At 43.3% G+C, this 19,679-nt stretch overlaps 1 protein-coding gene across 2 annotated transcripts in view; it reads right to left on the reverse strand.

The window, feature by feature from the left end:
• Positions 1-19,679, reverse strand: part of CREB3L2 (cAMP responsive element binding protein 3 like 2) — a 74,395-nt gene that overhangs the window by 29,399 nt on the left and 25,317 nt on the right. For both annotated transcript variants that reach the window (XM_061444899.1, XM_061444898.1), the window contains exon 2: positions 2,944-3,160. In XM_061444899.1, the coding sequence (XP_061300883.1) occupies positions 2,944-3,160 (217 nt within the window). The remainder of the gene's footprint in view (positions 1-2,943; positions 3,161-19,679) is intronic.

Consider the following 19,679-nt stretch of genomic DNA (forward strand, 5'->3'; position numbering starts at 1 on the left):
GGTCTTTCCCCTCCTCGCTCTTCCCCTGTCTTTGCCTGCCCATGAATGCCCACTGGCCTAGGAGAGGATGGCATTTCTGCACTCCCTGAGAAATAACCCACCAGCCTCTCATAGCCAAGAGCACTGCTGAGAGTTACAAAGAAAAAACATCACATTACTGACTTCACTGTAAAGCAAGAAGAAAGCCTGTTTGTCACATGCTTTGTGCACGATACCAGCACCTTGGTCTTCTAGAGCTAAGGGCCAAGCTCTGAAATGGCATCCAGACCCAGTTTAACTGCTCTGTGCCATCATCCTCTCACTGCTGCACTGCTGCTGACTGCAGGCACGCAGGTCCACAGCACGTGTGTCCATAACACATGTGCAAACATGCACGTGTCATGCATGAACATCCTCACTAGCCTGCTTCTAAACCCGGTCCTGCAGAATCATGAAGCCTAGTCATGGAAAAAAACATGGAAACACAACAGCTGTAAGAGCTCACCAATCTGCAGTGGGGTGCTTATATGGAGAATGTAATATTTTGCATATTTTTCATATGTCCCTCAGCCAATCCCATTTTTCAGCCCCTACCACTCCACAAGACCACTCCCAGCTTCCCAGCAGTAAGAGATCATGCTGGAGCATACCAAACTGCCCCTCCACACCCTGTACCTCCTGCTCCCCAAGAAAACACTGGTGCTCCAAATCTCTGTCCCCTTACTCCACCCTCAGGACTGGCATTCACCAGAGCTGTCAGGAGCACTGAGTACCTCCACCACCTAACAGCAGAGATGCTTTCAGTCTCCAGTGTGAAACCATGCAGTACTGCCACCCACAAAATCCCCCACTCTTGCTTTCACGGACTTAAGGACTGAAAACTGTCAGGGTGATGACTTTGAACACCTATCAGCCAGCCATGTGTGAACTGTAATTCTGCATTTTCCTCAAGTATTTCTCTGAGCTTCACTGTTTTGAAGTCAATAGGTATTGAAAGGTTAAGATCAAATAAAATCCCACAGACCAAGAAAAACTCCTCCTCCTCCTCCTCTCTTATGAAACACTCTGCAGAGTGAACAGAACATGAAATGCTTTCCATTCATTTTCTATTTTTAAACTCACTTGTTAATGTTTCTTGGCTTTTTAAAGCACCATTTGACTACAGCTCTATTAATTACCCAGTGGTCTCAGCAGTATGAATTTCTTCAGGACTTTTCCCCAGAGGAAACTCCCCTCACTTTTAGCCTAGTTTGAATCTTCTCCCCGTTAACTTTCAGAGAAGCTTCATTTTGGAAGTTTCTTGTGCTTATTTCTCCTGCTGCAATTAATATCTCCTGTATGTATTAAAGATATTAACATAAAACAGTTAGGAAATACAAAATAGGAAGGCTTTATATAGATGATGTTACCATTGAAAAGGCTTCTTACAGGTTTTATTAGTTGTCCTCTCGTGAAATCTCTAACAGAGCACATCTTGTTTTAAGAGAGCGCTTTGGAGTACAAAACTGCCAGCCTCTGAAAACTCATGTCCTGGTGGATCTTCATAAACAGCTTAGCTTGTTAATGCTTAGACTAAGCACTAATCTCTCTCCCTTTTATTCTGATGGAGCTAAATGCTCTACTGCTTTTTACTGTAAAGCTAAAGTTGAAGACAAACTAGTTATTAGGAGTGAAAGTCTGCCATGGTGATTATTCCTAATAGTTATATTTATGGCCTTGCTCCTCCACCAACCACTAGCTTTCACCTTGAACTCCCCTTCCTGCCAGCAGGCATTTTCACACCAAAAGAAACAGGCTGGATGTCTTCCACCATTCCTGCATTTCCCTTTTTGTCTCTCCAGATGTTTATACTGCTGAATTAACGATAACTGCTACAAAATGCTCTTGGTTTTATTAGTTTTATGTGCATCACCATTTCCCGCAACCACAGAATCTATGTAAGAATGCAATTATGTCTTTACAAGATCACCAATAACTTCTTGATGGGCTTTTGTTCTTTTTTTGCCTTTTTTTTTTTCCTGAAAAGGAAAAGAAAGACTGTAAGACTTCAGCAAGACAGCCGAAGTTACTTGTTTCAAAATACGTGTATAGCGATGTAAGATTTCCCGATTTTCATTTTGGGACACCAGAAAACTCCAGACACTCACTACTGAAAATAAGGGTAATTTAAGAGGTTTATTTGCTTGGTTTTAATAAACAAGAAATTATGTCATTTTGAAGAGACCTCTGGAGACCATCTTGCCCAACTCCTCATTCAAAGCATGGCCAATTTGGATCAGGTTGCTCAGGGCCTTGCCTAGCTCAGCTGTGAATATCCCCACAGATAAAGACTTCATAGCTTCCTTGGACACCTGTTTGAATGTCTGACTTACTCTCATGGTGAAAATGATCCTCCTAACACCCAACTGGAACTTCCTTTCTTGCAACTTGCAAGCTCTTGTACTATCATCACGTATCTCAGAAGAGTCCAGCTCTGTCTTCTCTGCAACCTTTCATCAGATAGTCATAGACAGCAGTAAGATCACCACTTTGCTTTTTCTCAGAAGACTAAACAAAACCCACCTTACCCTTTTGCTTACATTTCATGTTCTTCAGTACCCAGACTTCACGGTGATTCTCATTTGGTTTATCAGTCTCCATTTTTCTTCAACAACCACAGATTCAGATACATGAAAGCAAGCGCGTTTCTGGCCTTTCTCCCATTTCTTTTTGATAGGTACTTCTAATACAAGATGCTTATAGTGCAGTTAGGAACTTCTGCGAAGCACAATTTCCCTATCTATGGACAAATTTCTTTCTTCACAATGCCTACCGACTTCAAACAAAAAAAAAGCCCTTCTGTGATTTCATTTAGGTATATCAATTGGCATAGAGCATTAGCATGCACCTTGAGCGCATCATGACCTCATCAGGAACACTTAATTGCTGCATCATGATGACAAACAACGGTTCAGTGTGTACTACCTTCATTAAAGTTGTCATCAGTCGAGATGTGGGTCAAGGGAGATTGGGGTCGAGAGTCCCCGCAGAGGGAGTAGCTGTGCTCTGCCTGGATGAGGGGCGCTGGGGACGCCGGAGACAGTTCCACCTCCATTATTTCGTTCTTCTCAGACAAAAAGGGATCATTCAAGAGCTGGCCTAGGACATCGGGTGAAAACTCATCCAGGAACTCTGTGAAGTGCTGTGGAGATAAGAAAGAGGAGGGGGAGTTCATCTCCTTGCTTGTCTGTCATGCCAACAGGAGAGCATTGATCAGAGCAATTCTAGTATCTGCGACAGGCATCCGTGCCAGTCAGCGGCAGGATCTACCAGCCCTGCCTAACGACCTCCTCCTCCTCCAATCACTACTTTAAGCTGAAGAGCTACAGCTAGAACAAAAAGTCCTCTCAGAAGCATACATTACAACAGAAGAGCCTGTGATTAACTTGTAACGAAAACGTTAAATAGAAGCATGGTAATCATGTCCTGAAGCAGCCTCTTCACCCCACCAAAGGCACTGACTACAGCATGCTACCAAAACCATGTCCTGGAAAGCAGATTTAACCCAGTCAGTAGTGAATGATCCTGCAGGATTTATCACCAGAACGCTTTATGTACAGAATAGAACATATTGGGTTAATGTTCACTGAAGCAGAGAAGAAAAAAGAGATATACTCAGACAGACTCTGACACCACATATGACTATTTTAGCTGTGCAGAACATATAGTGCGCTCTAGGAAAACGGGTCCATGCACATCCCTAGCGAAGCAATTAACACATTTGCCATAAAACAGGTTTCTTGGTTGATTTATGTATCTATTTTAGGTGTCACATTCCACCTAGAACTAGAGCCCATATCCATCTTCTAGGCCCCAGAGCTAAAGCTCCTGACAGCCAGTACTAATTACCACTTTTTCTTATTCAAAATAACCACAAACAAACTCTTGCCATATACTTCCCTGAGACTTCAGCACAGTTCCCATCAGTAGCCAAAACTCTTCTTGGTTCTGTTTCCAAGGTCAGAAGATTACACCTTTGACAGACCAAGAAACTGCACTGCAACAAACCATTCCTGTTCATCATAGTCACACAAAGAATCCTATTTTTGTACAAAAATATTTGTACAATGAATTGTAACAGCTTTTCTGAACCAGGCATTCTCTACAATCCTATATAGGAGTCTTTGTTAACTTGTGGATGATCCTATGAAAGTCTATGTTGTTTGATTTGCTCTGTTTTTGCAAGCAGCATTGATCTTGGCTCTCTCCTGCAGAAACAAACACTGAAATTCCAGATTCAGCTTCCTGAAGGCTAAATTAAGAATTAAACAAGTCAATATTGTACAAACCCATGAGACAAGCGGTGTGTTTACAGCCCCACGCACACACATTTCACAGCTCCAACAGCACCTGTGGCCTTGAAGCCTGATGCTGGAAAACACTGAGGACTGCTGGCTTCCAGAGTCCCCTGGAAGTTTGAGCACCTCTTCCAAGATGCTCTCGAATGCTAACTGTGCCTTCTTTCACAATCAATAAGGCTTCAGTCAATTCTGACTGACACTGAGGAAAAGAAAATATTTACTAAACATAAGGCAATAAACAGAGGACCACAGTTGCTATGCTGGAACAGCAAGCTAGCTGAAGGAAAGCCTTTACAAATGGCAAAACAGATTTGTAGCTTCGTATTTACTTACTGTAAATGGTAACAGTACTAAACAAGTTCTCAGATGACTCAGCAAGAGGGTCATGACCACCTTAAAAAGACTTGTTTATTTTAATTTTAATTTTGATACTGAGCAACTCACTAGCCCATGACATCCAGGGCTGCCTCCCAACATCTGCAAGGATAAATGTATAAACTACAATTCCCCACTATGCAAAGAAGAAAAAGGATGTTCAAGAATAGTTGAACACCCTGGGGCATCAATAAAGACACTGAGTAAAACAGGGTAGGCAGTCATTAAAGTGCAAACAAGGGATGCTCCCCAGTTATGACAAAAGTTGGAGGACAAGCCTATAAAAAAGCAATCCTTTTCTTAAGGACAATTTTTTCCCCACTGTCTACACACTTTATTTGGGCTAATGGTGAGAGACAATTTTATTTGTTTGTGTGTTTTCCTCTTCCTAGCTCTTGCATGCATTATTATGACTGACGACTAGCAGATACTGAAATAGGGCTGCAAATAGAGTTTATACCCTGGTTTCTACACACAGCTAGTGTCACCAGTGTCATCCAATCTGAGGCTTGAAAATATCATACCCAAGTGCTGACTTAATCTGACGCTATTTAGATGTTCTAATTTAAAAGACTCAACTGAAAGACAAAATGACCACAGGCTGAACAGGCTATTTCTGGCAAACTGAAAATAAAGATTTCTATTAGCCTTCTGTCTGTTACTGCTTTGATATGGAAGAAATTAATATCAAATGTCATTTTACTTCTTCCATATGATTAAAGGTAGCTGCATTAAATTATTTTTATTATTTTTCCCTTTCTGAATAAGGAATCTTCCTAAAACCACTTCAAGAAAAGCAAAGAAGGAAACACACATTCAACTTCCCAAAGCCAGAGAGAAAGAGGACCTTAGGGTGGGGAAGGATGTTCAACATGTTCATCAGCATTGCGCGCTTTCTCCTTTTCACATGCAGCTGCATAGCAGCAAACTGTGAGGAAGAAAACAATCTGCATTTACAACAGAATTGTCTGATATCACATAAAAGGTCAATCAGGTTCTTTAAGCGATTCTCTAGTTTCATTATAAATTTTAATCTTATTTTTAATGGTCTGTGATGCAACTCAGAATACCAGTCCATAGAGAAGCCTCAAAAATTGCCTCAGGTCAGACAACACAGCTACTGAACTCTGTGCACAGACAAGTTTAAGAATTCGGACTTCTCACTCAGTGATTACAAAAAAACACCATCCTTGATTTACAGGAATCTATCATATGTCATACGCATTCCTACTACACTGAATGCTTAAAGCCAGCTCACTTTGATTTTTTTTTTTAATAAAACAATTGTCTATTAAAAGCACATCCATTTTCCCAGAGAATTAAACAGAAAAGGCATCTGAGCATCAGCTACAGCAGAAAACACCCAGGAGCAGTTAGGCCCCCAGCTCTTCAAAACTTCCACCTACACCTAAGCTGTTCCCTCTGTCTTTTCAAAGCAAGTTCCCACTGCCAACCCTCCTTCCCCTCTCCTCCATTCTCTCCTCTGGGCTTCCACTTGCAACTTCACAGCCATCAGCCACTTCCAGGGCTGGAAAGCCACAAAGTAACCCTCAATTCTGATATGGTAGCAACCAAACCCCTGCTCTGGGGAACAGGAAACGGCACTTCAGGAAGGAAATTGAGACTTTTACCCTTACAGCCTGTATACATATTTGCTTGCAAAAGAAATTCTTTGTCTGTGGCTTTCAGCTTGGCATCTTTCATCCAGATACCTCACCTTTAAAAAAACAAAGGAGAAAAGAGCATGTGCATTGAAAACATGCCTTTTTTTTCTTTTTTTTTTTTTCCTCGTTTTTAGTACCTCTCTAAATAGCCCCATTGCCAGCTTCCTGCTATCCTCACACCTCACTGGTAGTTACAGCATTAATTGCAGACGTGTGTTGGTACAAGGACTCTGCTTGAATTATTAAACTATTCTCTCTACATAGCAGAGATGTGTCCAGCTGGGATTTTAACCTCTAAAAAGTCAGGGATATAAGACAGTTGTAACCTTATCTTCCGCCTCCCCTTCCCCCTGAGCCTTGAGAAGACAAACAAACTAGCAGTGCTCCTGTTTAAGGAGAGAAAGTAAGTTACAGCCTCAAAGCTCTACCACCAATCTGGGTGGACATTTGCTCTCACCTATATCCCAGGTGCTTTTGGGGAACACAGAACACCTACAGACATCAATCACCCTGCAGTAAGCAAACAGAGGAGAGCCCTTATATCCGGGTGCACGGTGGGTTCAAGATAGCTTCGAAGGTAGTACCTGGCTGCAATCCAGCTGCACCGCAGGCTCAGTTCTCCACGTCATCTGCCTGTTCCTGCCAGACAAAGGCCCTCTTCTCCAGCTCTGCCTAAGGGACAAGGGTTTGTCTAATCAAACGAACACCTCTGAAGTAAAATAAGAGACTCGGGTTTTGCGAGGTGAGTGGCAGTGCTGACTTCTCCACCAGAAGCACTAGTCCCAATTGTCTAAAGATGTGACATGGACTAAAATGAAACAGTCATGCTCAGAAAACTGACTAAGAACTCACTGAAAAAGGAATGAAGGGAAGTCAAGAGCCCCAGATGACACTACATAACTATACTTGAATTATCAAAGGAGTGACAGGCATTGCTGAGCCTGGAAAACGTTCTGTGTCAGCTCCAAGTCCCACACACTGACTGCAGCAGCACAATTCACCCCTTCCAGCAGAACCACCCCAGAGGGATGCTGCAGCGGCAGCATCCTGACACACTTAAAAAACAAGCCCCACTCTCCAAGCAGCGCAGGGCAAGCCAGCCTACATGCAACGTGCTGGGGTGAGAACCACCCACAAACTCAAGATATTCCCCTCTTGGGAGTTAATGGCTCTCTCCGGGTTCACCCTGAGGTCTCCCCTTCCTGAAGGGATCAATCCCCCTTCCACAAGAGAAGCTGCTCAGGTGAGAGGATCCCTTCTACCCAACATACACTCACAGGACAAAAATGAAGCCCACCATCTACCCACAGGTACAACACTGCCTAATATTTATCCCTTGTAAAGCCTGAACAGCAGTAATGGGGGCAGAAGGGCAAGATCCTTACTTTTGTATCAAAGGAATCAGTGTCCATGTAATTTACAGGCAGTGCTCCTTGAGAAGATGAGGAAAGAGGGGAAAAAGGGGAGACCACAAACCAGCCCACATCCATGGGGAAGTAAACATGCACCGCAGACATTAATTTGTCCCCTCCTTCCTAGCCTTCTTCTCCCCCGAAATTTCATCTCACATTAAGATAACAGAGAAAAAAGGGAATAATTTCTTCAGCAACTCTTTCGTGGTTTACATAAACAAAGGTGTGTAGGAGATAAAACACAAACTATCACAAAAGATGGCAGCATTTCTAGTTAATAGCATCAAACAGATCAAGAAGCATGACTACATCGAGATACCATCTCCTCTTCAAGGAATCAAACACACATTTCACAGACATCCAGCAGCTGCTTATATAGTAACTGAGGAGGTCTGAGTAGGTGTCACACTTGCTAACAAAAGGCTTCAAACTCTGAGGCATACAGGCAAAGCAACAGTTGGTATAGATGACACATACGTGCTGCTCAACCTTCCTGGGTTGAGCTCTAGGCTTGACTGTGTGGCAAGAGCTGTAAAAGACATCATGCACCTTGCTATCAGCTCTGTCTGGGTTTGTAAGTGCAGCATGTACCCACAGGGGCTTGGAGCAAAGACCTGCCCCCTTTTAGGTAATGAACAACCATGCCTAGAGATGCTGCCTATATCTCTAGGCATGTCAAGTTTCCCGCATTTGGGGAAATCACAGGGGTCAGCACATCCAGAGTGCAAGGGGTGAGCCTTGCCCCTATGGTGGGGCCTCTTCAGCACGCATCATCTCCTCCTCTGGAGACATTCCAAAATCTTTGCCCTCTGGCCAGTCCATGATGACTTCTAGAATGCCTGGACGACTGGGATTTCCTATTCAAGCCCATTGTGTAATTAGTGCAGCCCATTTACTCCATGTAGCATCAGTTGCATGATGCGTAGAGGAGACCCTGCCTTTGAACATCCAGCCCAGCACAGGCAACCGGGGTGCTAGAAGGAGCTGTGCTTCAGTACCAATCACTTCCGAAGCAGCTCAAACCCCTTCACAGGCTGTCAGTATCTCTTTCTCAGTTGAAGTATAGCTGGCCTCAGATCCTCTGTATCCCTGACTCCAAAAGCTGAGGGGTTGACCTCGAGTCTCCCGTGGAGCTGTCTGCCCGAGGCTTCAGGTAGGATCATTCTCCCTGGCTGCGGTGTAGAGTACATTTTTTACGTTTGGCTCAGTCTAGACTGGTCCAAGGGCTACTGCATGAACTATCTTGCACTTAATCTGCTCAAAGGCTTGTTGTTGCTCAGGGCCCCATTTCAAATCATTCTTCTTCTGGGTCACATGATAGAGAGGGCTTACAATCAAACTGTAATTTGGGATGTGCATTCTCCAGAACCCTACAAAGAAGGACTGCACACGCCAGCCTACCAATGATGAAATCGCACCAGAGAACTCTGTGGCTTTCTGCATGCCAAATCCCAAGGTTAAACCCCAAGGCACAAGGTTAAAAAGCTTCCTCAAGGCAGGTGTTTTCTTCCCACATATGTTGCTGGTGGTGCTGTTGACTTTCCAGTTGCAAGTTCAGTGCTATCAGTGATGGTCTGGAGATGTCAGTATGAACCAGCTTCCAACAACCAAGACAACTGTTCTCAATACTCACTGGCACTTAGGCATCAGTTAATTTTCAGAGATTAAAACACAAATTCTGCAGATTTTCAGGTACATCACTTCTCTTAATATCTTTCCTTTCTAGAAATCCTTTATGTTTGCAGCAGGGAAGCTGGCCACCACTCACTCTTCTCCAAACTCAACCACATATTGTGGCATCCTGTGATACCCCTCTTTGTTAGCTTTGAGAAGAGCTACTGATGGAAACCCTGTAGCCTCACCTCTGCAATTCACTCACATATGCCCTGCAGAGAAGAGCTCCTCTACTGGCATAGGGTGTATTGATATATCACTGTTACAAGGCACAGATCCAAGCTCCTGCTGCATTGCTCTTTGAAGGATGAGAAGTGAAGGACAGCCTGGCAGCAGTACAGTATTTTTTCATAAGTTTGATTCCAAAGATGAAGGCTAAAAGAGAGACAAGATCAACCCCACAGAGTCATTTACCAACATCCCCACAGGGAGAAAGAGTGGAAGAGCAGAAGGCTGCACCCTATAGAGTTTGATACACCAGGGTACTTACATTTGGTATGCATTAATTTGTGGGGAGAGAGGGCAAGGTGAGGAACAGGAACACCAAATATATTTGGCAGTGAATAACTGAAAAAATTAATGCAACCACAGATGAAGTAGCTAAAGTTTGGTTTGCTGAGAGACCCCTTGGGCAGATCACAGTGTTGAGCATGCAACTGCTGGCATATCTAACTGCTTACTCTTAAACAGGACACAGAGATCCTCTTCCCTCTCAGCCTGATCTGATGAAGGAAGACTGGATATCTGGAAGAGCTTTCTGATGGCAGGAAAGAAGTCTTAGATACAGCCACAGCAGAGAACAGATAGCCTGAAGACTGTAAACAGTCCCCCAAGTCACACCTAAAACATGCTAACAACAAAGCAGAGGAATTTACACTACCCTTGTACCTGCCAAGGAAAGAAGGGTAGATTTCTAGTGTTTATCTGCTACAGTGTAAAAATCAAAAACAAGATGCAGAGAAATAGTTGCTCAATTATTTTACTCTACTGTAAAATTCTTTACTGTTTAGTCATTAACTACACTGCAATTACATCATTTGAGGGAGGATATGAAGAATAACATGGAACTGGTATTTGCAAACAGTAAAGAGATCCACCATAATAGCAAATATGATTATTTGCAGTCTCACACCAGCACTTACTCATTTTAAACATAAATAAATAATGAAATTGACAGATTTTAAAAAATCCACCAAGTGAATAACTTTCAGGTTGTGTCATCAGCAAAATAAACGCCAGGAAATTCAGAGCTAATAGATTTACATGGTAATTAAACCTGCACATCTTCCCAACTTGCTCAGGTTACACAGTTGGAAATGCTGAAGGTCATGCTGAGCAAATCTTATAATCCACTCCATTTTGCACAAATGCATGCACACAGTTCCACTGCAAACGCTCAAATATTTCCAACCCACAACTAGTAAAGATGTATTTAACTAATCAGGGGGATTTCTCAAGAACCATGTTTACTCCTTTGCCTTTCCCTATTGCAAAATACTGTTTTCTTAAATTCCTCTACCCACCTCCTCCCCCCCAAAAGTATTTTGGATTTTAAAAGAGAGTTTTAAAAACCCCACAAAATCAAACTCTATAATATGGGTTGAAAGAAAAAAGAACAACAACAAAAAAAAAAAAAAAGAATCCCTTGTGCAGTTGAGGCAAGGGTGAGAAACAACCTTGAAGTTCAGTGTCTCTCAAGTCCACTATCTGCATGTAGAGAAAAGGATGCTATTGCTCACTCCTAGCCTAAGCCTCTTCAGAGTCAAATAAATTAGGAAAATCCTTCTCACATTCCCCTGCCCTTCCCCTAGTGCATAGCTCTTGGATCTAGTCTAAGTTTTCAACAGGCTGGGCGCGTGTTTTGCTGTTTCCCACCCTCTCCTCAGAAGAGCCAAAGAGAGGAGTGAGTCATGGGGACCAGGGGACCAGAGCACCAGAGTGGTGAGTCAGAGAGCTGAAAGCCCTTCAACAAGGCTCCCCCCATCTCTGTCCCTGGCTAAGACCTCAAAATACATTATTAATTCTGTGTTGCAAGCAAGCATCTGGATTAAGCTCTCAGGTCAGATGTATTCATTCCTTTGTCTCAGCTACTTTTTTCCCCTTATTTTTTTTGCCTCTTACACCAGGCGAAATGGCATGCACTTCATTTGTCTCCTAAATCAGCTCTCAGCTGCCAGCTTGAGCAGCAGAACCACAGAAAAACAAATCTCTCCATCTCTTCTCCCCATGCCCTTCTTTTCACCTGCTGAGCAGCAGGGTCATCATTCTTTACCACCAGTGACTGTAGAGCCTGCAAGACAAGCCTGACAGGTCTGCCCTTCACAAACCTCCAAACCACCAAAAGTAGGGGCAAGCCTCTCCCCACCACTCCAGCTAGTGTGACTCACCCCAGACAGAGAGGGTAGCTCAGCTTCCAAAACTTAAGTCACTGGTGTGTCTGATGATTTTTGGCATCCGGGCAAGATACTAAAGAGACCACTTACGCTATTAAAAAACTGTTTAGTGAAGAAAGGAACAGATGCAGCTGCTTTGGGTTTTTTGTTGCCCCAGGTATGCGCTAGGCATGCAATGCTAGTCATAAATACTTGTTGTGAGATACTATCATCTTGCTGGGTTATGCCCCAGGTACACCTACAGGCAGTTTGGAAGGAACTTGAATTTACCTCACGTTTTACATCTCAGTGGTGTCTTCTGGGTAACTACCCAGTGTTTAGCCAAAAAATAAGCAGTGCAAGAAAGTTTTCTTACAAGCTAAACCTTTGTGTATAAATTTTACAATTCACCAGTGGGCATTTATGGTCTTGTCTGCTGCCCAAGAATGCGGCAGCAGGGGTAACACGTTTTGTTGTTGCACAGCTGGTTTAACTTACAGCCGCTTTTGAAAGAAAACAATTACTCCAGTTTCTTCTTGTATGCATGCAGACAGATCTTAACATTACAGCAGTGTTTTACAACATTTGGGAGCACTGCACTTAGTTTCATTTATCATCTTCCCCCAGTATGGAAATAGGAGGGGATGACAGCAAAGAAAATTCATCTCAGTCCTTATGTAACAGCATCCTCTGTCAAAGGACACAGCTAAGCCCTTTGTGAAGGGCACAGCCAGCACAATTCCTGTACTTCAAACAGAATCCACTAGTCTTTCACTCATTTTAGATATCATAGAAGATCTCAAGTTGGAAGGGATCCATAAAGATCATCAAATACGTCTCCCAGATCACTTTACAGATATAACAGGAAAGAGGAAAGGATAATCAGGGAAAGAAGCCAGAAGTCACAGGGATTGTCCAAACGGCCTACACAGACACAAAACCCTCTTCCCAGGGATGACTAGCACCATGCAATTCAGGGGTGGCTACTTAAAACAGAAGTGCTGTAACCTGCCCTGCAGGGCACTGGTAGTTTGCTCATCATCACCTAGCAAGGTCTCAACGCAGTTCCCACATGCCAGGCAACACTAGAAGCTGCCAACCTCTGCCTATGGGCATAACCTTGCAGAAGCATAACCATCCCAGTGGCACACTGAGCCAGGATGCCATTAGGAGAGCTCAGTAAAATTGTAACTCCTCATGCAGGTTCCTGTTAGTGCACGGGACAGCTCAGCTGTTTCACATTTAAAGTGTTTGTAACAGCCTCCTCCCCGAGGACCAAACCAGTATCTTTCAATGAAGGATCTTAAATTAGTCCGAGCAGTGTAGGTAGGAAACAACAACTTCTGCTCCATGCTCTGGCTTGCCACTCCTGATTGACAGGACACTTGACATTTAAAATAAAATAGCTATTTTCTTCCCCAACAATGTCATTTCTGTAATGGCTGCAAAGTTTAAATGGCAGGGTTCCAGACTGCAGGAGTGATCATTCCTTCTTTTTCCTAATGCTGGCTGCAAACCTACACACCACCCGTCAAAATTAAAGCTGTCTCATTATTATAAAATAAGTAAGGCTTTATTATCAGTACTGGCAGCTTAAGGAGAGATTGAGCATTTTATTTCACTAATGAGTGAGTAGGTCTTGGTTTACAGATTTATTTTTGTACTGGGGGGGGGGGTCTGCTGGGTTTTGTAAACGTTGTCTAACATTTTTAGATGGTTAAAATTGCAGATGCCTGTAAAGTTTTAAGAAGACAAAACACACCACACGCATATAACCCTTTCTTGAACTCGAGAAGCACATGCTTGAGCACAAGGGAAGGAGAAAAAAAAAAAAACAACAGTGTGGTTTTGCAAAACAAATGTGAGGAAATCCATAGGTCATATCACCTTACCCAGGAGATGAACCCCCCTGCCTGATCAGAGCTCAAGGATCAGCAGCCTTTGGCTAGCCATGACCTTAGCTGCCATGGGTTTTAGACCCTGCCCAGCAGAAACTGCTGCCCCCTCTATCAGTCAGATATTTACTATCAGGGCAGAAAGAAAAACAACACTGTCAGGACTTTCTGTTCAGTCCTGCTGTTGCTGAGCATCACACATTAAGTACCACACACTAAACAAGTTAGTTTGATGTCAAATCCTGTTCCAGTATTTGATCTCGGCAGACAGTAGAACAAATTACTACATTAAAGAACCCCCTTCCAGTAAGTCCTATGCCTTTGCCTTGCTTTCAGTAGAAACATCCTAGGATTTGATCCGACATGCCTCTCATCCTTCTCATTAACTTGCACTAAGCCCAAACATTGCGGATGCACACAGAGCTGATACTTTCCCAACAGCAGGTATAATCAAAGACTTCCCATCTCAAACTGTCAAAACCTTTTCACTTGCAACTTTGCAACATGCTTCATGTCAAACCAGCTACTGCCTCAGGAAGCCAAAGAAGACTGGAGCAATACTACTTGATGATAACAACTCCAGGAAAGAACATGCCTACCTTGTACCTGAATTTGTGACAGTAGAGCTGTTTTGAATGAGCCAGCCCTGCCCAAACCCATACCTAAGCAAAAACCCTTGCATTCGGAAGCTGCCTCCAGTGGTCCTCCATACCACAAGATGGATATTTCAAGACACCAAAGTTGCACTTATACAGCCGTAACTCTGCAGAAATTCACACAGGAACCCACAAAAATCATTCTGGCACCTCATTTTGTATCAACTGGTACCTTGATCAGCAATGGTACTTCGGCAGCCTCCCCCTGAGGAAAGATGCATTTCATTTTATGTCACCACAAGAGTGGTGGTGGTCACCCGTTTTTTACTCATGCCAAAGACAAACCAGTTCGTTTTCAAGCTCTACTGAGAGAAAGGAAACAAGGAGACAAGATGTGAACAAGATCAAATAAATATATACTTAAAAGCATGTGCAGCATTTGTCTAGACAAATTATTTTAAGATACGCCATACTGGAGAGCCAGTATTCCAATTTCCTATGACAAGTCTTTTGTCACCATGCCAGAAAATATCACTTCAGTCAATTTTATAAAAATAAATAAATAAATTAAATAGGAGTGGCACTTGGATTAAGGTTCAGGACCCAAAATAGTAGTACATGGAAACAGCTGTGTCCTTAGACCATGCTTCAAACAAAACCAGTTCTCCTCTATGCTTCTTTCTAGGGTTTCAGGTCTAGTGGAACAGCTTAATTAGAAACATGTGTGCTAGCTGCCTCACCTCAGGAGTCCTTGTAATATAGGGGGACTTTCAAACCAGTGTTGCCTTCGTTTGCCTGTGCACAGGCATTTCAGCTTCTTAGCCCTCCCCCATTCAGAGCATTCTCTCCTTCTTTTGTACCTCCCATTTCCAGACTTTTGGTCCCAAGCAGGTGAAAAAGAGGCCTAAGCCTAACTCATAACTTCACAGGATTGTAAAATTAGTGAAATTAGGAAGGAAGCTGCAAGCTGCAGGCAAAGACTCCGGAGAAGCAGAGCCAGAAGAGCAAGGGTGCAGATGGAAAGCAACATGAGGAGGAGGGAAAGTCACAGTGCTTTGTAAGGGATAAAATTAACCTACAGCAGTTGAGTAGTGCATTAGGGTTGTGCAAGAACTTCCTCCATCCCCAGCTGCGTATTTTTGACAAGCGTCACTGACTTTTGCACCTTGACATTTAAAACTGCCCATCCTACAGTGGTTATTCTCATTGCTGCTATGGCGTTACCCTAGTTTATTCTTCCCCATCCAAAATGCAGTTTCAAGAAGGAAAGGAGACTTAGTAGGGCCCGGCACAAAACTCCTGCATTCCTGAGCCAGCAAGGCAGAGGTACGCTGCTGCGGGAGCAGTGCCAGCACACCCAGCACAGGCAGACCCTTCTCCTTCAATTAACATTTCCTCCAGCCCATGCTCTGCAGTCCTGAAGAGATGGTCAAGCTCTTTAATCTGCCCTCATAAAACAGAGGATTGAGAGAACCTGACAGTCTTTAACCAAGAAAGCATGGATGTTGATTGATATAAATCATTCATGAACATTTCAGCACATGCCTAAAAACCAAAACCCTTGCTATCTCACCACAGCAGGCAAAGAGAAAGACACACTGGGCAAACAACCCTGCTTACCATGGAAACCTGCAAGTATTACATATTTGGGTTAACAGAAGAAAGGAAAAATTAGGATATTAACATAAATCAGAACCTAGAGAACAAGAAAGAGTTAATGGAAAACACAATTCAGAGGGGAAAGAAGTTTGCTTCTGAGTTTGTCAGGACCCAGAAGAATGTTAATTATAGATCAGGCCATTGCTTGGCTGCAGTTATTGGGGGAGGAGGGAGGAAGATCAAAATGTTTAATTGAATTTTCCTGGGAGGAGGTGGTTCTGAATTACTGCTCTTGATACAAGAACAGATGATACAGACATCCCACAGGATGGTAATGAAATTATTTTCATCCCAACAATAACGGAAGAGAATATAAAACCAACAGCTATGCAAAGCTGGCCATTTTAATTAGCAGATCTAGAAAGCCTCCATCTGAAAAGTCTAATCAGAGCTTCAAGGAGCTCTTGAAACTATTTTCAGTATGAGACAATACTGATATGGACTGTAAAAAATAATATGTAAATATTTAAGTGTAAACAAGGCAAGCAAAGTAACAACAATTTAACCTACCTACTGTTCATTCCTGACTAAGAGAAGAGATGGAGAAGGGAATACAGTAGTTGAGTCCAAGAATTAAAAGGGAGAGAAATCTAATTTATGCTTATAATTCCACAATAACTGGTAACTGAGCTTCTCAAGTTTTATCTTTTTTTGTAGTAATGCTACAATGTTAATACCCCTTGTCTCTTGTAAGGCAACTGACATGGTGCTATACAAAATGAAGCCAGAGCGATATGAAGTCAACAGGCTACATTCAGTGTGATAAAGAAATAAAAAATCTCCAGATGCAAAACACAACTCAGCTGATTGCACCACATATTTTCAGTGGGTTCCCACAGGGACCAGGTCTTGGCTGCAGCCTTTAATATTTTATCAATGACCTGAGAGGAAAAGTCACAGAAGTTTGCAGATAACACAGCATCAGAAGGAGCAGCGACTAATAAAAAGGTCAGGTCACAAACTCAAAACACAGAGTACTTGGTAAGCATCCATAAACAAGTGACATGTTTTAAATAAAGGCGAAGGTTAAAATAAATCTTACTGTTGCAAACAGATGGCCCCAATTCATGCCTGGGGGTCTGACAATCGGAAACAGAGATCTCAAAAGGACTTGGGACCCTGGGAGAAACACAGCTGAAGAACCTACAGCTGAAGAACCATCCATGGACAGGACCACAAGGGCTTCATGCACAAAGGAGGGCCTGGAGAGGAATTATTGTAGGTGTGCTCACCCTCTGAATGCGAGAGCCCTTGCTGCACCCCAGGTCGAGCCCCTTGGACAGAGCACTGAGGTTTCATGCAGGCCCAGAAGCAGTCGAGAAATGGGGACCCTTGCACGCCTATCCCATGCTGTGGGGCCAGTGCCAGGTTACACAGCCAAAGAACAGCAAAGAGGTAGTGTTGCTGTAGAAATTTTGCCTTTAGGGGATTTTTCTGTTTGTGCTAGTTTCTTAAATGAGGCTTCATATTTAAAAGAAGTTGCCCTGTAAAGCTCAACACCCAGCTACAGCTCTGTACTACAGACTCATGCTGACCAAACAACCTGCTGCACAAGTCTGTGTCCCCTGCACAGCCCAGAGGACATGAAGTTCTGAACTTCAGCAGACAAGACAGGTATGAAGCAGGAATTCATTTACTCCATACTCACAGTGGATGCAGCTACTACTGGCCACAGCCAGGCTGCAATCCTAAACCACCAAATTCTCAAAAAAGGATGCTGAACAACTGGAATAAGTTCAGAGAACCACTGTGGAGCTGGAAATCCTGCCTCATAATAATAAAAGAAGAAACCAATGCATTCAGCTTGTCAAAGAGGATATGAATGCAGAACATGAACTTTCTGTAAGTACTGAAACAGGAAATAAGTCTTAGAGAATGGCTCTACTGGCTTGCAGCTAAGTTTACAAGCTGAAGCCAGATTCATTCATAGTGGTTATACAGGGTTGCAATATTAAAAATAGGAAGAACAATCAATCATGAAGGGATAGAGTGGATTCTTTGACACAAGCCATTTTATAAATGAAGAGTGTAGGTTTCCCTACAAAGGAATTCAAACAGGAATTCAAACAGGAAATGATCTGGGGAAGTTTTATAGCCCTTGATTTATATGAGACTAAACTAATTAATCATAACTGTTTCCTTTGGCCTTCTTGCAACAAAACAAGGCTGTTTACTACAGCAGCAGCATGTTCTGAAGAACCCAATACAAACCCAGAGCTGTGAAACCTGCTGATGCTGCTTTGCATTCCTATATTCCAGATAACTCGATATCCTTATCAGGAAGGCAGTCATGGAACACAGTTCAAGAGCCTAGGTTTAAGACCAAAGGTTGTTCGTGTTAGACACAACTGATCTACACCCAAGTAAACTCTAAATAGAGTGCTTGATAAACTTTGAGTGGCCAGCACATCCCACAGTACTAGCCCACCGAACGCCTCCTCCCTTCTTTTATTTTTATGGCTGGGTTCTCGAGCCCTACCACACAAGTGAGTCAGCTTTCCTCCCTATGCCCAAGCTATGCTGGTGAGGGCCGCAGACACCCCAGCACCAGCTGGGAGAGGGATCCCTTACCTCTTGCCATCACCCCAAGAGCTGCACCTCAGTAGAGAGCTGGGAGAGTGTCACAGAGCAAAAATTTGTCAGGTTTGCATTGGACTTCAGGGTTTCTCAATCAGAGAGAAAACACAAACACCCAGCAAGTCCTACACGTGTGAACCATTCCCTACCCTTCTGATATTGATCTGTTTGTCAGGAACAGAAGGGCAGCTGCAGTCATGCAAAAGCACAAATGCCTGCAATGAACTGGGAGGACTCGCAAGCACAGAGTGTCACGATCACTTTCAGAGTCCACGTTTAATTTCCAAACAAACCACATCCGATACATGGCTGATTTCAGTGGTGATGGGAGATTCCACACAAGCCCAGACAAGGGGAATACCAGAATGCATAGGGAAATTAAAAGGGAGCTTTAAAATGGATTGACTTCAAAAGAAATCATTTAGCAGTTGCTCATTTCAGAGTCTCTCTTACAGTGTTTCCCAGTTAGCAAAGCTGCACGTGTCTGGGCATCTTTTCCACGGCCCATGGTCCTTTCCAACTGACAAGTTCGCAGCAGCAGCAGCCTGCCCAGAGCAGAGATATCAGAGGCAAGTTACTTTATTCTTTCTTTAAACCTGAGAAACAGTACAAACACAAGTGTGTAATATGCACCCTGTTCAAACACACAGAGAGAACAAGATAACTTTGCCTCTTATGTTAGAAAAAAACATATATTTTTTTTTTAGTTTGATAAAACATTAAAAGCAAAAAGCTGACATAAAAGGAGAGGAAGGGTTTAAAGGAAAGGAGGAGTTTCATCTTGTTTCAAAGATTAATTGCAAGATTAATCCCACCAGGCAACGCAAGCCTCTGGCACGAAAGCAGAAGGGTGCCTCCAGCCAACGCATACCCGCGCACCCCTGTGCAGCATCCCCCCAGTCCACATCCCCCAAACGGTAATGCACAAACAAAGCTGCTTTCATCTGGAGCGCTGTGATTTAATTAATTGGAGACACTGAGCGAGCGCGTGCTGTGCGGTGCAGAAGACGACTCTCCCGAGACTGCCAAAAAGCCCTGCCAGAGTCCCGGGGATGGAGACGGGCAGAGGGAAGTTCCAGACGTTGCATAAGCACAGGCACACGTAATCGCCCGTTCACTCTCTCCCGGCCAACACT

Source organism: Pezoporus flaviventris, unplaced genomic scaffold, assembly GCF_033815535.1.
Source record: "Pezoporus flaviventris isolate CSIRO_AGI_PZ_B2104156 unplaced genomic scaffold, CSIRO_AGI_Pfla_v1 ptg000002l, whole genome shotgun sequence".
Taxonomy (NCBI): Eukaryota; Metazoa; Chordata; class Aves; order Psittaciformes; family Psittacidae; genus Pezoporus; species Pezoporus flaviventris.